This window comes from Falco rusticolus, chromosome 4 (assembly GCF_015220075.1).
Source record: "Falco rusticolus isolate bFalRus1 chromosome 4, bFalRus1.pri, whole genome shotgun sequence".
In the NCBI taxonomy this organism is placed as follows: Eukaryota; Metazoa; Chordata; class Aves; order Falconiformes; family Falconidae; genus Falco; species Falco rusticolus.
Window position 1 is genome coordinate 51,183,062 of NC_051190.1, and position 19,103 is coordinate 51,202,164.

General features: G+C 45.9%; 1 protein-coding gene across 15 annotated transcripts in view; it reads left to right on the plus strand.

Moving 5' to 3' along the window:
• Nucleotides 1-19,103, plus strand: part of MAP4 (microtubule associated protein 4) — a 168,400-nt gene that overhangs the window by 143,876 nt on the left and 5,421 nt on the right. For 11 of the 15 annotated variants that reach the window (XM_037384231.1, XM_037384229.1, XM_037384238.1 and 8 more), the window contains 9 exons: nt 577-677; nt 1,579-1,791; nt 3,266-3,443; nt 6,987-7,046; nt 7,211-7,524; nt 9,789-9,917; nt 11,440-11,532; nt 16,239-16,320; nt 18,310-18,422. In XM_037384231.1, coding sequence (XP_037240128.1) covers nt 577-677; nt 1,579-1,791; nt 3,266-3,443; nt 6,987-7,046; nt 7,211-7,524; nt 9,789-9,917; nt 11,440-11,532; nt 16,239-16,320; nt 18,310-18,422 — 1,283 coding nt within the window. The remainder of the gene's footprint in view (nt 1-576; nt 678-1,578; nt 1,792-3,265; nt 3,444-6,986; nt 7,047-7,210; nt 7,525-9,788; nt 9,918-11,439; nt 11,533-16,238; nt 16,321-18,309; nt 18,423-19,103) is intronic. The other 4 variants (XM_037384233.1, XM_037384241.1, XM_037384239.1 and 1 more) reach the window with 4 other exon arrangements.

Here is a 19,103-nt window from a genome sequence, read left to right on the forward strand (position 1 = left end):
CACTAGAAGGAGATCCTGCTTTCCTGTGCGACCTTTCCCGTTAGCCGTCGGGCTCCTTTCGGTGCCGGGAATCCTCCCTGCTCCCAGAGAGCTGCAGTGCCTGGATGTGGGTGGAAGAAAGGTCAAGAAGAAACAGCCATAATGATAGGGATAGCTTGAAATAGCATCCTACGTCATGGTAAGTCATAGTGTGAAACCTGGAAGAGGTCAGATCTTCACGATAAGCATTCCAACAATTTATTTTAATAACTCGAAAGTTGGGAAGGTTTGCTATTTTAATTAAACCGGAGGTTTTCTTCATCTGCTATCTGTCTTTTCCTGCTAATAATAGGAGAAATTGGATGCTAATGGCACCTGGATGAACCTGTCCTGTTACGGGGAAAATCTTTCTTCCTATAGGTGTTCTGGTTTTGTGGAAACTTTCCAGAAATAGCCAACCTGTAACTCTCTCAGTTCTCTCTCCTCCTGCTACTGTGTTGAATAATAGTACACTAAAAATATTGTATTTCAAAAAAGAACCTCAAACTTACAAAGTCTCCCCCACACACACTTTTTTTTTTTCCCCCCCCCCCCCAGCAAAACCAGAGGAGACCAAACCAGCTGAAGCTGTGACAGGGAACGATATCACAGCACCTCCCAACAAAGAGCTTCCTCCCAGCCCTGAGAAGAAGACAAAGGTAGGTGTCGTTTCATGGTCAGCTTCCTTACTCCTTTCTTTGCTGCTTTCCTGCTGCTTCAGCTGTGGCAACACAGGTTCTGTTTTCTGAGCTGCCATTTTACTGCAACAAAGACACTCAGTTATGAAGTTGCAAACAACTTGTCCTGCAGCAAATGTGACTGAAAGTGGATTTAATAAATGTGTGGTAAGCTTTATTTAAATTAATTCTCTGGTTGGTGTTGGTGTAGAAGTACTAAACATGTATGAGAACACTTCTGCTACACCGGTATTCTACTAGTTGTTTACGACACGTTTATTTGCATTACAATTAGCATTCAGAGATCCTGCTCGGGATCTGGTACTCTCATATTTTAGGGCTGGTTATGAAGCATGAGAGACCTGCTTTTATAACCCTGCAGCATTCAGCAAAATCCAACCCCAAATTCTTCAAGCAGTGGTAGGGGCAGGGGGTTCTTGGTCCCCTTGAAGGCGGCGGACGGGTGACCACTAGAATTGATCAGATGAGGATTTAGAGCTTGCAATCCGTTGTGTGCATGTAATTGGAAAGCAATGTGCTGTGTATTGCACGTAGGACTAGCTGCCAGGAACACCCAATTACTAATCCCAGCTTTACCAGCGATTCCTTCTGTCACTTTAGATGTTGCTGGAATAAATCCTGTTCGCTTTGAATTGAATGGCAAAACTCCACTGGGCTCCGAAGGCAGCCCTCTTCTGCTGCTTCATTTTGGTCTTCTCATTCTGCTCAGAAAACAGAAAGCTAATTATTTTTTTGTTTGTTTGTTTCATTTAAAATATCATTTTTATGTTCTTGCAGCTCAATGTTTTGGTTTACAATGCGCTATTTTTTGTTGTATTTTTTGTTTTTATACTGGATTTTGCTTTTTTGAAAAAACATAAAGCCTGCCGCATCCACATCATCTGCAAAGCCTGCAGCAACGAAAGCCAGGCCCCTGTCCGCTACCAGCCCTAAGCGGCCAGCCTCTGCCACGCCTGGCCCAAACAAAAAACCCACGAGCCCTACTGCAGGTCCTACTCCAGCCACTACTGCTAAACGCCCAGCCACCAGTACTACACGTCCCTCCACCTTAACTCCAAAAGAGACTAAACCAAAGGTAAGAAACTACTTGCTTTCGTGTGGGAGCTCCCAGAACTTGTTTACACGTTAACTTACCAGCTGCCTTACCCAAGAGTCAAAACGATTCTGGTGCTCACCGTGGGAGGATGAGATCAGGGCTGTGAATCACTGCGTTGTGAGAGCCATGTAGTTATCGGTATTGGCTTCCACTGACCCATTTAGGGCATCAGGTCTCAAGCATTAATTGTGTCGTCACAGAGAAGAGAATTAAACTTGACTGTAGTACTGTGCCTTTCCTAGTGAACTGTCACAAAGTGCGCAAGATAATTATTTCTTCCCATTACTAAAGGAGGAGGGTTTTTCAAATGTAGATACACTACAAACATAGGATAACTCTTAAATCCAGACAAGAGCATGGGAAAGCTGAATGGAGAGCTTTGATAGTAATATTGAGGGGGGGGGGGAAATAATGTTTGAACACTTCAGTATTTCCCACAAATTGTGTCTTTATGATGTCTGGCCATTATAAAATCTGTAGAGAGATAACTGATAATACACTTCTGTGCTGATGAAATATCGGAGATTTGGAATTCTCCAGTAAGAGAAGATTTCTGGACAGTCCTTAAGTGTTGCATCTTAAAGCTGAAGTAGGATATCCACGTGTAATGTTAAGAATGGGAAATGTCCCTTGAATCTTCCCTACATTAACTTGCGAAATTTTAGTAGGAGAGTTCAGATTTGAAAGGGAACGTTAAAATCTGTTTCAGAAGCTTTCTGTTGATGTCTAAATGCTAGCATTTCTCCTATACATTTAAGCTTAAATAACTGAATTTGAGTGTCTTTTAAAACTAAATAAAATAAGAGTGTGAAAGCACAGGTGCAAATCTGTACTTTTCCTGTGAATGAGTGTTTTCAGTTTTAAGTTCTTGTATGATTCTCAATCCCTTTTTAATGAACTCAAAATCTTCTCATTTGTTTCCATGCATTAACTTGCTGTTGTCATACTTAAGAGATCAGTCAGTTTACAAACAAGTGACTTAACAGGGACAGACAAGGAATAGTTTTCCAAGTGAGGAATGAACCACAGACACTTAATTCTTATGTCCGCAGTGTTTTAATGAATGCTGCCTTAAGCTCAGGATGCATTTCTGCTCATGAAGGAAAGCAGTCTCTCCCAGGAGTGTTGCTAGTGGACTGATGTTTTCCATTTTGTTCAGAAATCAAAACCCCCTTCGTATCTGTAAATGGCCTCCACACATTAATGCTGAAACAGATCTGGAGGAGTTCTGATACTCAGCAGGGTCTGTGCTCCGTGTCCTGCACTGAACGTAGCCAGTTGCTTGTGCATGCCTTAATTATATGCTTCATCTGCATTATAATGTTTCAGAAGTGCCTAGCTTATGTGCTTAAGAATTTAAACAATTTCCGTTCATTTCAGGCTTTTTGTTGGCAAGCACTTTGAAGAGACTGTCAGTGAAATACTGGCTTTAACGTAGCCTGCTCATTTCCAGGTTGCAGATGCGAAGACCACAGAGAAGCGGACCTCACTGTCAAAGACTCCATCATCTGCCTGTCCTAAAACTACTGTCAGGAGCACCCCTACTACTCCTAGGACCACAGCAGCATCACCGGTCACTGCAACCACTGCTGCAAAAAATACTGCTACTTCTCCACCGAAGCGGCCCACATGTAAGTAGGCTCTGGTTTTAGCTCAGGAGATCTCTCTTTGTAACCAGCTGCCAGTTCTTGTTTGAGTAGCACCACTGGTTCACACTGTGATGTCTTTCTCACATATTCCAGTATGCTGGCTGCTTTTTCCTGTCTTTAGGTGATTCTGTGGCCCCCTCAGTTTATTCAAATTAGTCTTCTGGTAAGCAAGCTTGCCATCTTCAGATTTGAAATAAGGAAAAAAAAAACCAAAACCTTGAAGTGCAGCCATTTGTGAGAAGCATAGCTGCTCTTAAGCAGCACTTCTGAGAAGTGTAAGCTGGCCTGCCTGTCAGTCAGGAGCTGACCTGAAGCTGAGCGATAGCTGGAATCTCAACCCTTTTAATACAACACAGGACAAGATCCTTCCTGTGCCAAGGTACTGAAACCATAGGTCAGACTTTTCTCACCAGGGAGAAAAACTTCCAAAACCAAGTCTGAATGACCTGCAAGGCCAGCTTGGATCAGCTCTGTGTGATTCAGGGTTAATGCAATTACAGAACTTGCATGATTTATGAAAAGGAGTGCTATTACCTCTGCATTTTTCCATAGTAACAGAATAAACATGAAAAAACAACTTAAAACTTGGGAAGAATGAATCTCCAGGAGAGGACTTGAAGCACTCAAACTAGTGCATCTGAAAAACAAAAAAGGTTGAGCAGAAGTGGAGGTGTTTCAGTAGTGCGGAAAGGATTTGGAGCTGAAATTACATCAGCTTCATCAGAAAACTGTATCCCACTCCTGCTGTTGCTAAATAGGGAACTTCCCATGAGTTTAACACAGCACAAAATATGAGCAGCATATTAGCATCTTGAAAACAGTGTTTTCACTCGTTTTAATGGAGCTTGAGAGATTTAACGTCAGATAAAAATACAGTTAAATGTTCTCAAGTCTTTTCAAATGACTAGACCTCATTGGCAAAATTTGCCAATAAACACATAAAACTAATAATACATATTGGTTGCTTTGTTCTATGAGTCCCAAAGCATGAATTCATAACCTGTCCTTCCCAAAAGAATAGGAATGTTTTAACTATGTTGAAATATATTGGGCTAGATGTACATTGCATACTTTATGCTCATGGGGAAAAAGTAATTAATCAAGTGCAGAGGAAGTGTTGCGCTTTCGAAGAGCTGTGTATCTGAACTGATCCTCTGGACATCATTGTGAAATTCATTTTGTGTGGTCTTTTATGCAAACTGCAGCCCAGAATGCTTAATACGTTTTAATGAGTTCAGTAAATTTCTCCTTCCAAAATTGAGACACAAACAAAGAAGTGTTTTCTGATGACATTTGAAAAGAGATGGAGTCAATGATGCAGAGATGCAGGAAGGTTGTTCCAAGTGGCAAGATGTACAGAGGAAGAGGCTTCTGCACCAGCGAGGGTGGTGGGACGTTGCCAAAGTACAGTGAGAACTGGGTGGGCGAGGGAGAGATGAGGTCAGCTGGAGAAAACTCCATCGGGACTTAAAGCTGTTTTGTCTGGATCTGGAAGCGCACAGAGGAGTCGTGAATGGTAAAAGAAGGGAGTCCTGTGTTGGAAGAGGAGACGGTGAGGGGGTGACAGGGCGGACAGTGTTGTGGGGGCTGAAGGGGGGTCGCAACAAGCCGAACACTGCCAGTTCGGTTTGGGTAGAGCACGTGCAGCTTCAGCTGGATGCACAGATGTAGGTGATGGAGACCTGGATCCTTCTGATCACAGTTTAGTTTCTCATTACATAGTGCTGAGCCAGATAATCAGTTTCTGGGTAAAGACGATACTTCAGGAGGACATCTGCTCTTGCTTTTCCTGTGTCAAAAGGCAGGCTTCCTTGTGGTTTGCTCAAGCGTGTAGTCATTCTCACTGTTTAAAAATGTGTTTGTAGTGGCTTGTTTTGAAATTACCTGGTTTCACTTTTTCAGGTATTAAATGTCAGTCATTTTCTCTACAAAACGAGAGCCATGAGTTACGTGGTGCTTGATTTTTATTTAGTTTTAGTTTTTCAGTTTTTTCCTCTCCCTGTGAAAATAACTCTTACATTTGTACAAGACCACCTCTCTGTCCTTCAGATCAGGAAAAGGTCAAAGTTTTTGACTGCCATCGTAGATCATTTTCCCAGTGGCCTTACCATTCTCCAGGTTTTCAGCATCACAGGCTCGTAACATAGACAAAAGCATTCCAGCATTTGTCCCCCCACTGACACCAGCAGAAATAACAGCTCGTTCTCTCTTACAGTAATATATTAGCCCTTCTGCCTTCATAGAAAACTGAGTCTGCTCTGTCCGTATGGTTTTCCCAGTTAAAGTTGTGGTCTCTAGAAATGAGCTTAGGTTGGTTTGACAGGACGTTTATTGAAGTGTTTGGTATTAATTATGTCTCTATCCTTCAGGCCTTATTAAATTATTCAGATGTGTTTCATCTCATTAGCTAGTATTTTATCTGGTGTTTAATTGAATGCTTTTAGCAAAGTCAGGATGGAATGATCCAGACTCGCCTGGCCTATAGTCATGTGCCTCTTGTGCTTGCTCTTTTCTGTATAGGTTATTCCACAAAGTACCCTGCCAGCTACTTGAGTTTATCTAAAAATCTGAGACTGTTAGTGGAAATTAAATATTAGAAAATGGGTGTTTTCATAATCTCTAACTTAGATATTTTTTTTTTTCATTTATTGTTAAGACTTCAATGTTGCCTTCCTCTGGATATTGAAATGAAGCAGATTTTAGCCAAAGCTGTTCATCACTGATAGTAAAAAAAAAGCTACAATGTCATTATCAGAGAGCTCCTTAAAAGAACATGCTGTTTACATTTTTCAGTCCGTGATTTTTGCCTTGATCAATTCTATGATTCTCTCCTGCTTTGAGAAATACAGATGCATCCCTGGTTTAGACTGTCCTCTGTATGTGGAGTGTAATCAGGTCACGATCATTGGTGTTTGCCCAAAGGCGTAGTTCAGTTTAGCAATTGATTTTTTTGGTTTTATACAACTATAACAGGGACCGAAATATGTGCAATAATGTCTGTGCAAAAAAATTGGCATGGGTTAGAACTGATCCGGCAGTGAGACCGATGTTATAGATGGACAAATGTGGTTTTGCTTTCACTACTTAGTAAAGAAAGGGAGCAGTGCTTTGGGGTTTTTTGAGAAATGAAATTGGGGCAGGGTTAAAATGATCTTAGTGAGTGCTGTCAAATTCAGAAAGCTAATTTAAGAAAAAACAAAATGCAAACCATACCCCAGGTGTGCTGCATCACTGAGTGATGGTCCTTTAGGTGAACTGATCCTCTTGCTGGAAAAGACCAGTGGGTTTTGCTGTTAGGAGGAGGGCCTCAGGCCAGTGTTCAGACAGAGCCGTTAATTCTTGAGATGCTTTCTTTCAAGCAGCATGTTAGAAATGGGGGCTGTGGGTAAAGAGGGCTGTCAGGGTGTGAGGAGCTGCGGAGAGCCCCTGACCTCCAGCGAAAGCTGTGCCATGATCTGGGCTTCTCATCTGTGCAAACTGGCTCCTGCTCGGAAATGCTTAACCAGTGTGTTTTGTGTTGGGCAGCTATCAAGACTGATGCAAAGCCTGCAGATGCTAAGAAGACCTCTGCGAAGTCGCCATCAGGTAACTGTTCAGTTTCCATCTAAATCAAACCCTCCTTGTTCAGGGCGGTGTTTATTAAGCAGGTGCAGTGGGTACATCTTTAGGACTCTGAGGAAGTTTGTGTAAATGGCCTCTGACCCATCTTTTTCCCCCCTTCCCTCCAACTATCACTGTGATAATTGTAGCAGACTTGAGCCGCCCTAAGAGCGCTACTGGGAATGTGGTAAAAAGTAGCGCCACAACTCCTACCACCACTTCCAGTGCACCCACCTTACCTGGAGTAGCCACCAGTCGTCCCAAAACCAAGCCTGCTGCAACCAAACCCACCACAACCTCAACTGCAACAGCAGATGCTAAAAAAACAACTGCGAAGGCTCCGACTAAACCTGTTTCCAAGCCTTCTCGCCCGACCAGCAGCGTTTCTGCTCCAGATCTGAAAAATGTACGTTCCAAAATTGGATCAACAGATAATATTAAGCATCAGCCTGGCGGAGGAAAGGTAAGTTTCTTCAAGCTTCATAACAATAAGCGCTTTGGAACAGTAGCTCTTAAGCGTTATGGGTGCTCTTTGCTAATTTTGGTGGCTGTATCCTCACTGCTCTTCTCATTTATGCTCTGCAGAGCTCCTCTTTGGGTTCTTGGTTTATGCACAAGGCATTAACAAGGCAGCAATAGTAGCGTACAGAAGGAATCCGCCCTAAGAGCCTTCATGGTGTTTACTGACATACGTACAGGAATTCAAAACTGAGGTTCTGTCTTTCTGTCGTACATCCTGACATAGAAACTAGTTGGTAATGAAAGCTCAAAATCTTGTCTATATTCCAAAACTTTGCCTTTGAATAGAGGAATTGAGTCTGCTGAGTGGTACAAGAGGTGGAATAACACACTATGACGCAGGAAATCTGGATTCAGGAGCAAGTTCCACAGCATCTTGCCCGGGTCTAGGAACGGGGACTGTGTTCGGCTTGTCAGGACTAAAGCTGAAATGAAATGGGTCCACATGTGCTGCTCTTCGGGTAACCTGGGGTGGCCGCCAGGAAAGAAGAGAGTAGTGTTGGATGATTTGTAGGGAAAAGCACACGCATGGACACAGCTTGAGGCTCTCAATCAGTAGTGGTCTTAAATTACACTTTCACTGGGAGTATCTACCATGTAAATGATGAAGGATTAGAGATATACCTCTAGCCCTCTTCTGAGGGTTTAAATAATTTTGTGGATATGTATAATCATAAAACCTTTATTGGGTATGGTATAACAGATACACCCATCTTTGCCTGACCAAATGTGTTAGCAGCTTGCCCATAGTCAGAGGGCTTTAATTTCTACCAAGTGGAACAGATTTGCCCACTTATCTTTGCCGCAGGTCTGCAGTAATGAATAACTCTGCATATAACTTTAATCTAGTGCCAAGAGAGCACGTTTCATGCTGGGAGCCTTAATCTCCTCTCAGGCACATTAAAGTCAAGGGCATTCTTGGGCTGCGGTGGTGTGTGTCACAGACAGCATCGATACAGCATGGATTTATTCTTCAGAGTTAGAGTATCGTTGTTACACAATGCCGTAGTACAGCCCTCGGAGGTCTAGAGGACAGAAACTTCCACTCCCCAAAACAGTTTTTGGAAATGACAGACCAAGTCTGCTAAAAGCTTTGAGGCAAGCCAGGAAGGTGGCCCTTTCAGATGCTGTATATTATAGCTTAAAACCAAACAAGTTCAGAAAGCCTTCTGCCATCTGGTCAAAAAACCCATGTAAGACTGTTCTGTTACTTTAAACCACGCTAGGGTTCCGAGGACTGCAGAGCTTTTTCGCTTACAGGGGCATTGTGTCAGTTTAAGGGAATTTGTTCTTACATTTAATTGTACTGTCCTTTTTCTAAATTTTCATAGAATTGTTAAACCCTAACAATTGTACTTTCAAGAAAATTGTCCTTTTTGTAGTCTTACTTACGCTGAGATGTTTTTAGAATCTGAGAATGGTATAGGAGTGCTGGGGTTTTATTGTTTACTGTTCTGTTGGTGGTAGGTTAGTGAGATACAGGATTTATGCTGAGCCCCCCCAAAAAAATGCAGGTTCTGCTGCACTTACCTGGATCTAGATTAGCAGAAGAATGGATATTCTCAGGTAGTTGCTGAATTTTTCTAACACCTGTAAATTTTCATTCAATTTTCTGCATAGCTGGATTAGCTGGGTCCACCTGCATTTGATTAGCCAAAATCTACATCAGCTGTTGGTCTCAAAGCCTGAGTCAGATCGGTGCATGGGTGCAAAATCAGAACTGGAAGTACAGTGTGTATGTATCCAGCAGAGCCCTCAGAGCTCAAAGGCCAAGAAAATCAGCCAGTGGATGCCTTTGCCTCAAAGATCTGTGTGAAGGAGGTGGTTCTGCACTGCTGTTGGGTTTAATGTTTTGGCAGAATATAATGTACTGGGGTCACTTGGTTACCTGCCAACGTGACTGCTGGGGAAAGGAGATACCGCGGAAGGGCACCTATGAGTTTTTTGAGACACTGAAAACTTAATTACTGCTTTATGGCCACAGGGTGCCTGTTTCATCCTGTGTCTGAGTGATGTTGCTGCCCTTCCACCCCCTTCGTTTCATTGTTCCCGGGCATGGGGTTATACTTTGCCTGAGAATTGCAGCATGTAAGAAGTTCTCCTGGGTCATCTGCTCCACTGAATTGATCTGGGTGGCTTGTGTTCCCATACTCTCCTGCCCACACTTTTCCTTTTGCTGGTTGAAATCATCCGTTTGTCTCCATCTAGGGGAAAATAGAGAAAAAGACAGAATCAGCCGCTGCTGCACGAAAGTCTGAACCCAGTGCGGTCTCTAAAATGGCTACTACTAAAACAACCGTATCAAAAGAGGGTGCCCCAAAACAGCCCAATGGGAAAGTGAGTTTATTTCAGACTTTTCTCTGTGGGAGATGAAGGAAAACATTTCCATTTTGAGTCACTTTCCCTTCTCTTCAACTCTTCTGCTTTCTCCTGTCAGTGTCACTGTTTCTTGCACAGACACTCTTCCAGTTCTTTCTTACAAACTCTTAAGATGTTCTTGGTTAAACATACTCAGAGATCACTGCCATAGGTGTCTTTTCCCTGCCTGCTGTGAATGTCAATGGTTTTCAGAGCAGAGTCCTCCCTGTTTTAGGTAGGTAGGTTTAACTTTGCGTCAAAAGTTTCCCTTAAAACCAGTCCTTCGTACCCAGCACTGGTCTGCAACTGAGAGGAGAGAGCTTTAGCTGCCAGGTTTAAGACTGCAGAGTATTAAGGACTTTATATCTTCCCTGCAGTATTCCCAACGCAGTTGTATCAGAATGCGGTAGCTCCGCACACCAGGCGCTCACCGTGCGGTGGGCTACCCTGGCGCTGTCGTCACGCGCGATTTCAGCGCGAGTGGACGGGGAGCAAGGCGGGAGTGCCTGCGCTGCGGATGTAATTCAGATATCATAAGGCAGAGCCTGTTAATGAGTGGATGGGATTTGTACCTCTAGAGAAGTCAGTGACCCCCTGCACGCTTCCACAGCACGAGCACCTTTTCAGAGCTGCTGTTGCACTGAATCCAGTCTTTCAAACTGGCTAAGGAGCTTTTGGAAACCTGCTGAAGTGAGAATGTTCCGGTGATTCCTTTTGTGCTTTGAATTTATCGCCTCTTTCTAGAAAGTAGGATACAGCTTCTGCCACGTTTTGTGCTGTGTTAAATAACTCCCAGACTAAACACATGTCGTGACTAACCTTTGTAAACATGGGCTTGTTACTCTAACTCAGTTACTACTTTGTGAGTAAAAGCTCACCTAGCATACTCCTTTTGTATTTTGAAAAAGTCCAAGTCACTTTAGTTTAACGGAGAAACAATCCAATTAACGTAAAACTCATCTGATAAAATGTAACTGAAGGTTTGACACCTTCATCGGAATTGTTTCTCAGGCCAGGCTCTACTGCCCGGAGGCTGGGAGGGATGTTACCTGGGGCTAGAGCCCAGCAGGCAGATGGAGCCCAAGCGCAGACACCTTCGTAGCATGGCGGGGAGTGGTGGCTATGGCTCCGCTCCTGAGCGGGCACTGCCTGCTCTGGGCAGCTCTCACCAGGGGTCCTGGCAGCATCCCGGGGGCCACAGCCCAGCCCCTGCGTCAGGCAGGTACCCGCCAGTAATGCTAACCCGTAGGGTACATGGAGTAGTGGTCCTCACGGTAGCGCTTACGCTCTCGCACTAACACTGTCTGTGCAGCCTCTTGTTTCGTTCACTTTTTTTCTCACTCTTCTCCTCAGTTGCTTTCACACCCAATACTAAAGTTGGATTGAGTTTAACACAACTCTTTGTTTATCCACCGTGTTGGAGCATCCACTCCAGCCTGCCATATGACAACTCTAACCAGTCCTCTTCCCTTGTGTTGTTTTCCATTCTGTAACATTCCAGGTCCAGATAGTCTCCAAAAAAGCGAACTACAGCCATGTTCAGTCCAAGTGTGGTTCCAAGGACAATATTAAGCATGTCCCTGGAGGTGGGAATGTAAGTATGGGCTCTGGGCAAGCTGTCTTTCTACTAACTCCTTCTCTTGTACTATGTTTTTATGTCAGTCTGAAGAATGCTCTGTTTCAGGCAGAAAGGTGTGGTGGCAGTTTCAGGGCCTCTGGAAATAACGTAGGCTGGAGGGTTGTGGGGGTTTTCCCCATGGGATGCTAGGCTGAATGTGCACGTCTTGGTTCATCGTACTACAAATATTTCTCGGCTGGTTTACGTGGTATTCATGACCAAATGTAGGATGTCCACGTGGCTGACCCCAGGAGGCAGCTCACCGTGGGTTCCCTCTGCAGCCAACAGGCACCTCGTCAGGCCTCTGACCTATTTTAGCATCTGATTTTTCAGATTAAACAAACTGTGGCCTGGAAGCGCCCATTACTCTTCCCTGGCTAACAGAGCGAGCCTGAGTCAGATTGGTTTCACTTCTTGTTTCACAAGAAGGGAGACTTCGAAAAAGGAGGAGGAAAAGACTTCAGGTCTTAATCTTTGAGCAGCGATTAATTTCTAAATGTAAAGGCTACTGGTATCCCTAGCAGCAAAGTTGAGCTCATTAAAATAGAAGGCTAATCTTGTAACGTCTGTGTACTTGGTTTGGAGTATTATATACTGAACGCATCTGGCAAAAATAACTGTTTAACTATCTAGATACTAAAGCTTTTGAAAACGTGACTGTAGCTTGGCGGGTTTGTTTCCTTGCAGGCAAATCTGTGCTACTTTAACAAATCTGTGCTAGGCCATGTGTACTAGGGCTAGCTTGCAGAGAAACAAAGGTTGGATGGTTTCAAAACTACACTGAAGTACTTAAGCCCAAGGAAGTTTTTTCCGTTGGTGTTTAAACGTGCCGGGTTCCTGAGGAGTGATGTCCAGCTATCTTGTGATGCTTTCTCTGTGCCCAGTGCCTGAGAACCAGCATCAATGAAACTCCCTTCAAATAATCAGTTTCTGGGGCCAGATGTACTGTTGCTCTGTGGTCAGTTGTTCTGCTTGATGTCTGGTTCAGCAGATACAAATACTGCGTAGGACCTGACCGTGGCGCAGGCTGCCATGGCTACTTTTCCTGGAAAATACGTATGTGTCTGTCTAGCTGGCCAAACCTTCACTCTGCGTGACTAATTCTTCCTTAAATCTTTGCAAGAGGCAACCAAATCTGGGTTTTTAACGAACTTGTTCCCTGTAGATTGGTTGCCAAGATGGTAAGAGACAGATGTTGAAGTCGCACGGGCAGCATTCACTTAACCAGGCTTGACTTCCCTTGCTAGGCACGTGCCCCTGCCACCGTCTTGCCTTCCAGTTTGTGGCTGCTCACCAGGGGTGGGATTTGCCATTCCTACCTGCTGTCTGTGCTTACAGGAGTGCATACACATGTGTATGGAGCTTCCCATAGAAACACCCATGCAGGAGAAATCAACAAAATCTGATGTCGAGACCATCATGTCAATTAAGTGCTCTCGTAATATTTTTTAGTTGTGCACATTTCTGTTCCTGCTGCATACTTCATCTGGCTTTGTCCCCCAGGTTGGGAACAGGCTGTTTACACCTGGTCGGTGTTTTGTGGCAGAAGTCCCTTTGGCTATACTGTTAAAGAGCATCTGTGGTAACGTAACTGTTCATGCACCCAGAGGAGCTGTTTTATCAGCCACTTCCATTTTGCCACTCTTACTTTCTGTAGCCTTTTAGTGGACGAGTCTAATGTACTTTTCCTTTTTTGAGGCCAACAGAAATGTGATTTAAATCTGGGGAATATTTTCCTTGCTTGATTAACTACATTAGGGAACTATTCTTCTAATGATTCACCAAACCTGTCCTTTCCTCTTTGCTGTCCTGTCCTGGGGACATTCCCAACTCCAGGGGACGAGCCTGTGCCTGCTTTCTTCTCTTCTTCCACACTCTCCTTTTACCACTGCAGTTCTCTCCTTGCTCAGCTACGTAGGCTTTCTGCTTTGACACTGGAGAATAAAGTGCTTGTTATTTCCAGGTTCCAAATGCCCCCAAACCAGCTTCAGGCAGTCATTCCCAGCCATCCAGCACCCCCAAACCCGGCACAGGCAGTACCAATGTGAGTAGATGAGACACAGCGGCCAATCTGGCTTCCTAAAAAAGCGTTTCCCTTTACCTGTTTTTATATCTGCTCACTCCCTTTGGGACACTGTAATATCATCGTCCTCTTCCAAAACATTTTCTTGTTCAAACAGTTACCATGATCATTTCTGATAGAAGACTTCCCGATGTTTAATTCCTGAACGACGCTGTTGATGGGGGCGTCTGGAAAGTCCGTTGTTCTAGTCTGTGGCTTCAGCTAAAGCTTTATAGGAATCCTGTAGACAAGAGCTGTGGTTACTAGCAAATTCTGATTCAGCCTCAGGATTGCTTTGGTAAGAGTGGTGGACACCCTACCTAAGGGAAGCGGTTCCCAGCTGGTACGCTCAGATTGGGTACCCATTTTGCCTTCTGTGCATGGAGATAATTTCTTCTCCCCTCCAAGATACCCCAAAAGATATGTTCAAAAGCAGTAGATACTGTTCCTCCCCGTGTTATATTTGCCAGAAATATCTTGATACAAACATAGTTAGGTTTCCTAGGTAAAAGCTTGTTATGCTTTAGTATTTCCCCCCCTCTCCTTTTAAAGAAAGTAACAGCAAAGAGGTGGATTTTAAAAAGTTCAGGTAGTGTGCCTGTTGTGGAAGATTTAGCAAGGTGATTTGGAATGTCTATCTGTTTCTCTACCCTTTGGCTTGACCTGCTTAGATGGACTGGGAAATGGTCAGAGACAAAAAAATCTAAAAAGGGAATGGAGATCACACTTCCCGTCCAAGCCTCAGTATCAAGCTTTCAGATCTGAAGTTTATTTCTGGCACCAGAGTCTTGAGTACTGGGCTCTGTAAATGCAAGCCCAAGCCTTTAAACATGTCTCTCGTTGCTAACTCAAAACGGCCGATGTTAGAAATCTTACAAGGAATACGCTTCCGTTTAGGTGTAACTGGATCTCCAGGTGAAATCCTGAGGAGTCATAACCGGGTCTGTCTACCCTAGCTGGTAACAAACGTTGTTGTTTTAAAACGCATTCTGTGAAATAAATTTAGCTTTATTCTAGTTCCAAGTGAACAAGTGCTCGTTATAAAAGCTGTAGTAACTTCACTAGCAACCCTCAAGGAAATCAGAATCCGTAGCCGTGATCTCACCTTTTCGGAGCGTCTAGTGTCACTGGCTCAGGGTACATGAGCACGGAACAGCGGAGCGGGGGGTTGATCTGTGCTGTCCCACTCGTTCCGAGCAAACAAGACATCAGGGCTTTGACTCATCCTGTTTCACAAGTACTGGGAGGATTCATGCTTCCTGAGAAAGACGGATTGCAAATTATCATGATAATTCTCAATAAGCTTTTAGAGTAGCTGGTAAGTGAATGAATTCTTGTCACATTCAGAGAGAAAGATTTTCATTTTCTCTGTGAGGCGATGTATAGCAGAACTGTCTGTGCACGTAGGTGCCAGCTGGTGGTTGCTGGCATGGTTGGGAGAGGTGATCCTCTTAACGTTACTACCAACAGCCCTCAGACTTTTCCCTTGGAAAGTTACAATCTCACTTTATTAGGGGGTAAGACCAGATGACCAGAAGTTCTTTCGGATATAAATTATCCTGTGTTTGTATTTTTTCATCCACCTGGAGCTGCAGAAGGAATTGTAAGGATGTCAGAAATGGAGCTCTGTACAATGCGCTTGGTCCAGGAGTCGGAGAGGAAGTATTTTTTTGAGAAAAAAAACATTAAACCTGTGATGTCTTCACTCCACCCCAGAGAAGATGCTTTTCCCCAAATTCAAACTGATGTCTGCAGACACCATGCTAGAATATTTGGCTCGGTGGCTTGGCAGAAGGTCATTTACTGAGTCATGGATATGTCATGATTTCGTGACTGCGCCCCCGTACACCCTCTCACTGAGGGTTTTGTGTGCTGGTACCAAGTCACTGGTAGAATGAGGTTAAAGGAAATAATGCTGGGGAGTAGCTTCCTCGCTCCCAGTGTTTTGCCCTGGAGAAGGATGGCTTCTTCCAGCAGTTTGTTCCATCTGGGCACGATGATCCTTCCTGGTGCCGTGTTCCCAGCAGGGAGGACAGGCTGCGGGAGGAGGCTGCAGACAGAGCCGGACAGTCAGTCACGGGTCCATCTGCACCGTGAAGATGGTAGAGAGCAAAAGCTGGGGCTGGTGGCACCTCTCTGGTCCTACAGCAGGAGAGTGGCTGAGTAGAACCGTGAGATGACACCTGCCCTGGTGACTGTCTGGAGCTGCCCCGGCAATGGCCCATGTCTTGGGAGGCAGAGCCAGCACTGGGCAGAAACAGCCTGGGGGTCGTGGCAGTGGGGTTGGCTGGTTTTGGTCCCTCTCCCAAGTGCTTTTGAATTCCATGGATGTGCCATGAGCTCCAGACTCCTGTTTCTGGTTACTGTCCATCTGTCGGTTTTATCTGGTCTCAATTTCTGTCTGCTCACATTAACCACCTCTTTAGGTAACGCCGCGGCTGGCTGCAGCGGCCGGCACACAGGGACTGGGAAATCAGTAAACTGAGAAAATAATGCAGTAGAAAAGGGGTGCAGGGTCATTAAGCTAAACATCAAACCTGATGTTTGAGATGGCCACTTGGCCTCCAGGTTCCCAGGAAATCATTTCTCTGTGTTGAGCTGTCTCTTTTTGTCTCTTTAGGTGCAAATCCAGAACAAGAAAGTTGACCTTTCCAAAGTGTCCTCGAAGTGTGGCTCTAAAGCAAATATCAAGCATAAGCCAGGTAGAAATTTTACTGTTTCCTTATGATCTGTCTGTAGATACTGCATATCACTTAAATTCAGTCCTGGATTGCGACTGAAATCGCTTAAGGCGTGGTTGGCTTTTGGGGAGTGTTTCTGGAAGTGCTGTTGGAACTTCTTGAGCCATTCCTGGTGGTTTCATGAGCAGAGCAGGGGATTAGGAGATGTGGGATTTCACCATGCCTGTGAAGATAATCTACTGTTTTGACTCAGTTCTCTTTTTCCCTCCCCATTTGAAAAAAAAAAAAAAAAAAAGTGGATACTTACTGTGACTGTTCCGGGAGTCTGGAAGCTTCATCCGTACTTAGAAGGGGCTTTGGGGCTCTGAACGTGTGTGTGCTGTGGAAGGGTGAAGTAACTTCCCTCCAGTTCTTCAAAGCAGATAAAAGGCTCTTTTTAGCCTTCGGTTCAGTAGCAGCTCCTGTCTTATATAAAACCCTTTTGGCTCTTTTAATGACATGTTATGGGCTGAGTGTGCAGAAATTATTTGGTCCTTGTTGAGAGCACAGCAATTATCGGTGTGAATTCCTGCGCATCTTGGGTTTGCTGATGGAGCGCTGAGCAGCCCCCCACCGCTCAGCTGAAGCGTAGGGGGTCTCAAGTTGAGGTTGCCGTGGCTGTAGGCAGGTTGTTTGAACTGTACCTTCGCAGCATCCTGAAGTAGGGTCAGTTCACCGACTGTTGCTGGTTTGTCTGTATCTGAGGACAGTCACCTGCACAGGGAAACTCCTGGCAGTCAAACATCCATGCCCGAGGGACAAGTTCACCGACCAAAGGTGAAAACCATTATTACAGGGCTTGTCTTTGTCTGCTCCTGGGAGTTTCCTGCAACCTTTTTGCCAGCCTGTTAGGTTGAAAGCAGTTCAACCTCATACAGCCAGCACATGGTTCAGTGCCTCAGAAAGTGCTCCCGCTCTGAGGACGTGGTGCCACAAACATGACCTCAGTGCTCTGTAATAACAAGCTTTGCACGACAATAACCGCTCTTGTCCAGGGCTGATTAAAGCAGAATAATCCATCCATCTGTTGTCAGATGTTTTAACTGATTTTGTTAGACCAAAGCAGTTGGCTTCCATCATAGGCCATGCCAAGCTCCCAGAGTGCTGAGGGCTGAGGATTTAATGATGCCACTGGGAAGCAAAATCGTGCTTAGCAAGACTTAAATAGCTTTTTTTGAGAAACCCGCTGGAATGCGGACTGCACACACAGTCTGAATTGTTAAAGGGAATTTTATTCTCAATCTAGAAAAATCTTGCTAGAAATCTACAGTTGTTTGTCTGAGCTTGGTGTTCTCCTGAGGTGTCCAGCCAGCTGCCACGCATGGCTTCTCCCTGCCCGGTGCTGCCTCCGGAGCAGCTCAGCAGTGGCACATGGGCCTGTGTCGGGCGGGAGCTGATGGTCCAGGCAGGCAGGCAGCTGCCAGCCATGGCGTCGGCATGGGGACAGGTAACGAGCGAGGGAAGGCAGTTCACAAAAGGAGCAGAACGTGTCCCGGCACCAACAGCTGCGCAGAGGGGCTGAGCTGGCAGAGGCCTTGCCGAGGGACGCGGGTGGGAGCAGGCAGCTGGTATCAGCCGTGGGCAGCGCAGCAGCGTGGGAGCGGGTGGAAGCGGCACCTCACACCTCTGCCAGGGGAGGCGGGTTCTCCAGCAGCCCGGGGGAGGCCGCTGGTGTGAGGGATCCTCCAGCCCATCCGTCTGCGTGTGTGGTGTTTCACACCTGCGGGAGCCTTTGGGGCTTGGCTGTGCAGCCCTGCCTGTCTGCAGCGCTGCTGGGCCTGCACAGGTGGAAGCCACCGACGTAGCCAGTGTTGGAACCGAACCTTGACTGGAGAGACTAAATCTTGGCCTTGTCCCTCTGAGGGCACTGGGTTGCCAGTGGCTTCCCAGGGAAGGCTGTGAAGGGACAGACCTTGGGTGGGATGGCTCTGGGGGCACCGAAACCCTCACTCCTGCGCAATCTTCTTCTAGGGGGAGGAGATGTCAAAATTGAGAACCAGAAGCTGAACTTCAAGGAGAAGGCCCAAGCCAAAGTGGGTTCTCTGGACAACGTGGGACACTTGCCAGCAGGAGGAACTGTGAAGGTGGGTGCAGCAAGCTCTGGCACGTCAGGGTAGGGTTTAAATTTGGTTGTTCTTGTCCTGCTGTTGACGTAGCGCAGCTTCTCCGCCCCCAGCCTTTTACAGCCATCTACTTAGTTCTGCGGCCTCTGTTGTGAGCCCCAGGAGTAAGTATGAGTTGAAAAGGAAGGAGCTGCAAACCGCCTCGTGGCCTGCCAGGATGGGCTCCCTGCTAGGTGTTACTGCGGGGGCTCGTACTGCCCCTCCGCGTCCTTCCTCTGAGGCTGAGAGCCGGGATCGCTCCGTAAGCTGGAAGCCCACCAGGGAAGCTGCCTGTGGCCCTTCCCCCCTTTGGCTTTTACTCCCCTCGGTAAAGGTGGTGAGATCAAAGTGCTGAGTGTGGGGAGATGGCACCTTGCAGCTCTCGGAGCGCTTTCAGCCCTGAGCTGTACTGCAGCCCAGCCCGGAGGCCCTTGGTGTGAGGATAAGAAAAGATTGCTGCACTCTCACTGCTGTGATTCAGCGCTGCTCCCCGGGAGAGCAGGAGCCGCCCCCAGCCTGGGCTCTGCAAATTGCAGCTCTCTACAGGAATGCGGCATCTGTGCTTCGGGGGGGGGGGGGGTGTGGGGGGGGGTGGGGGGGGTGGGGAATTACCCCCGCTCGGCTGACCGAGTGAGGGATGCGTGGGCCTGACCTATTACACCA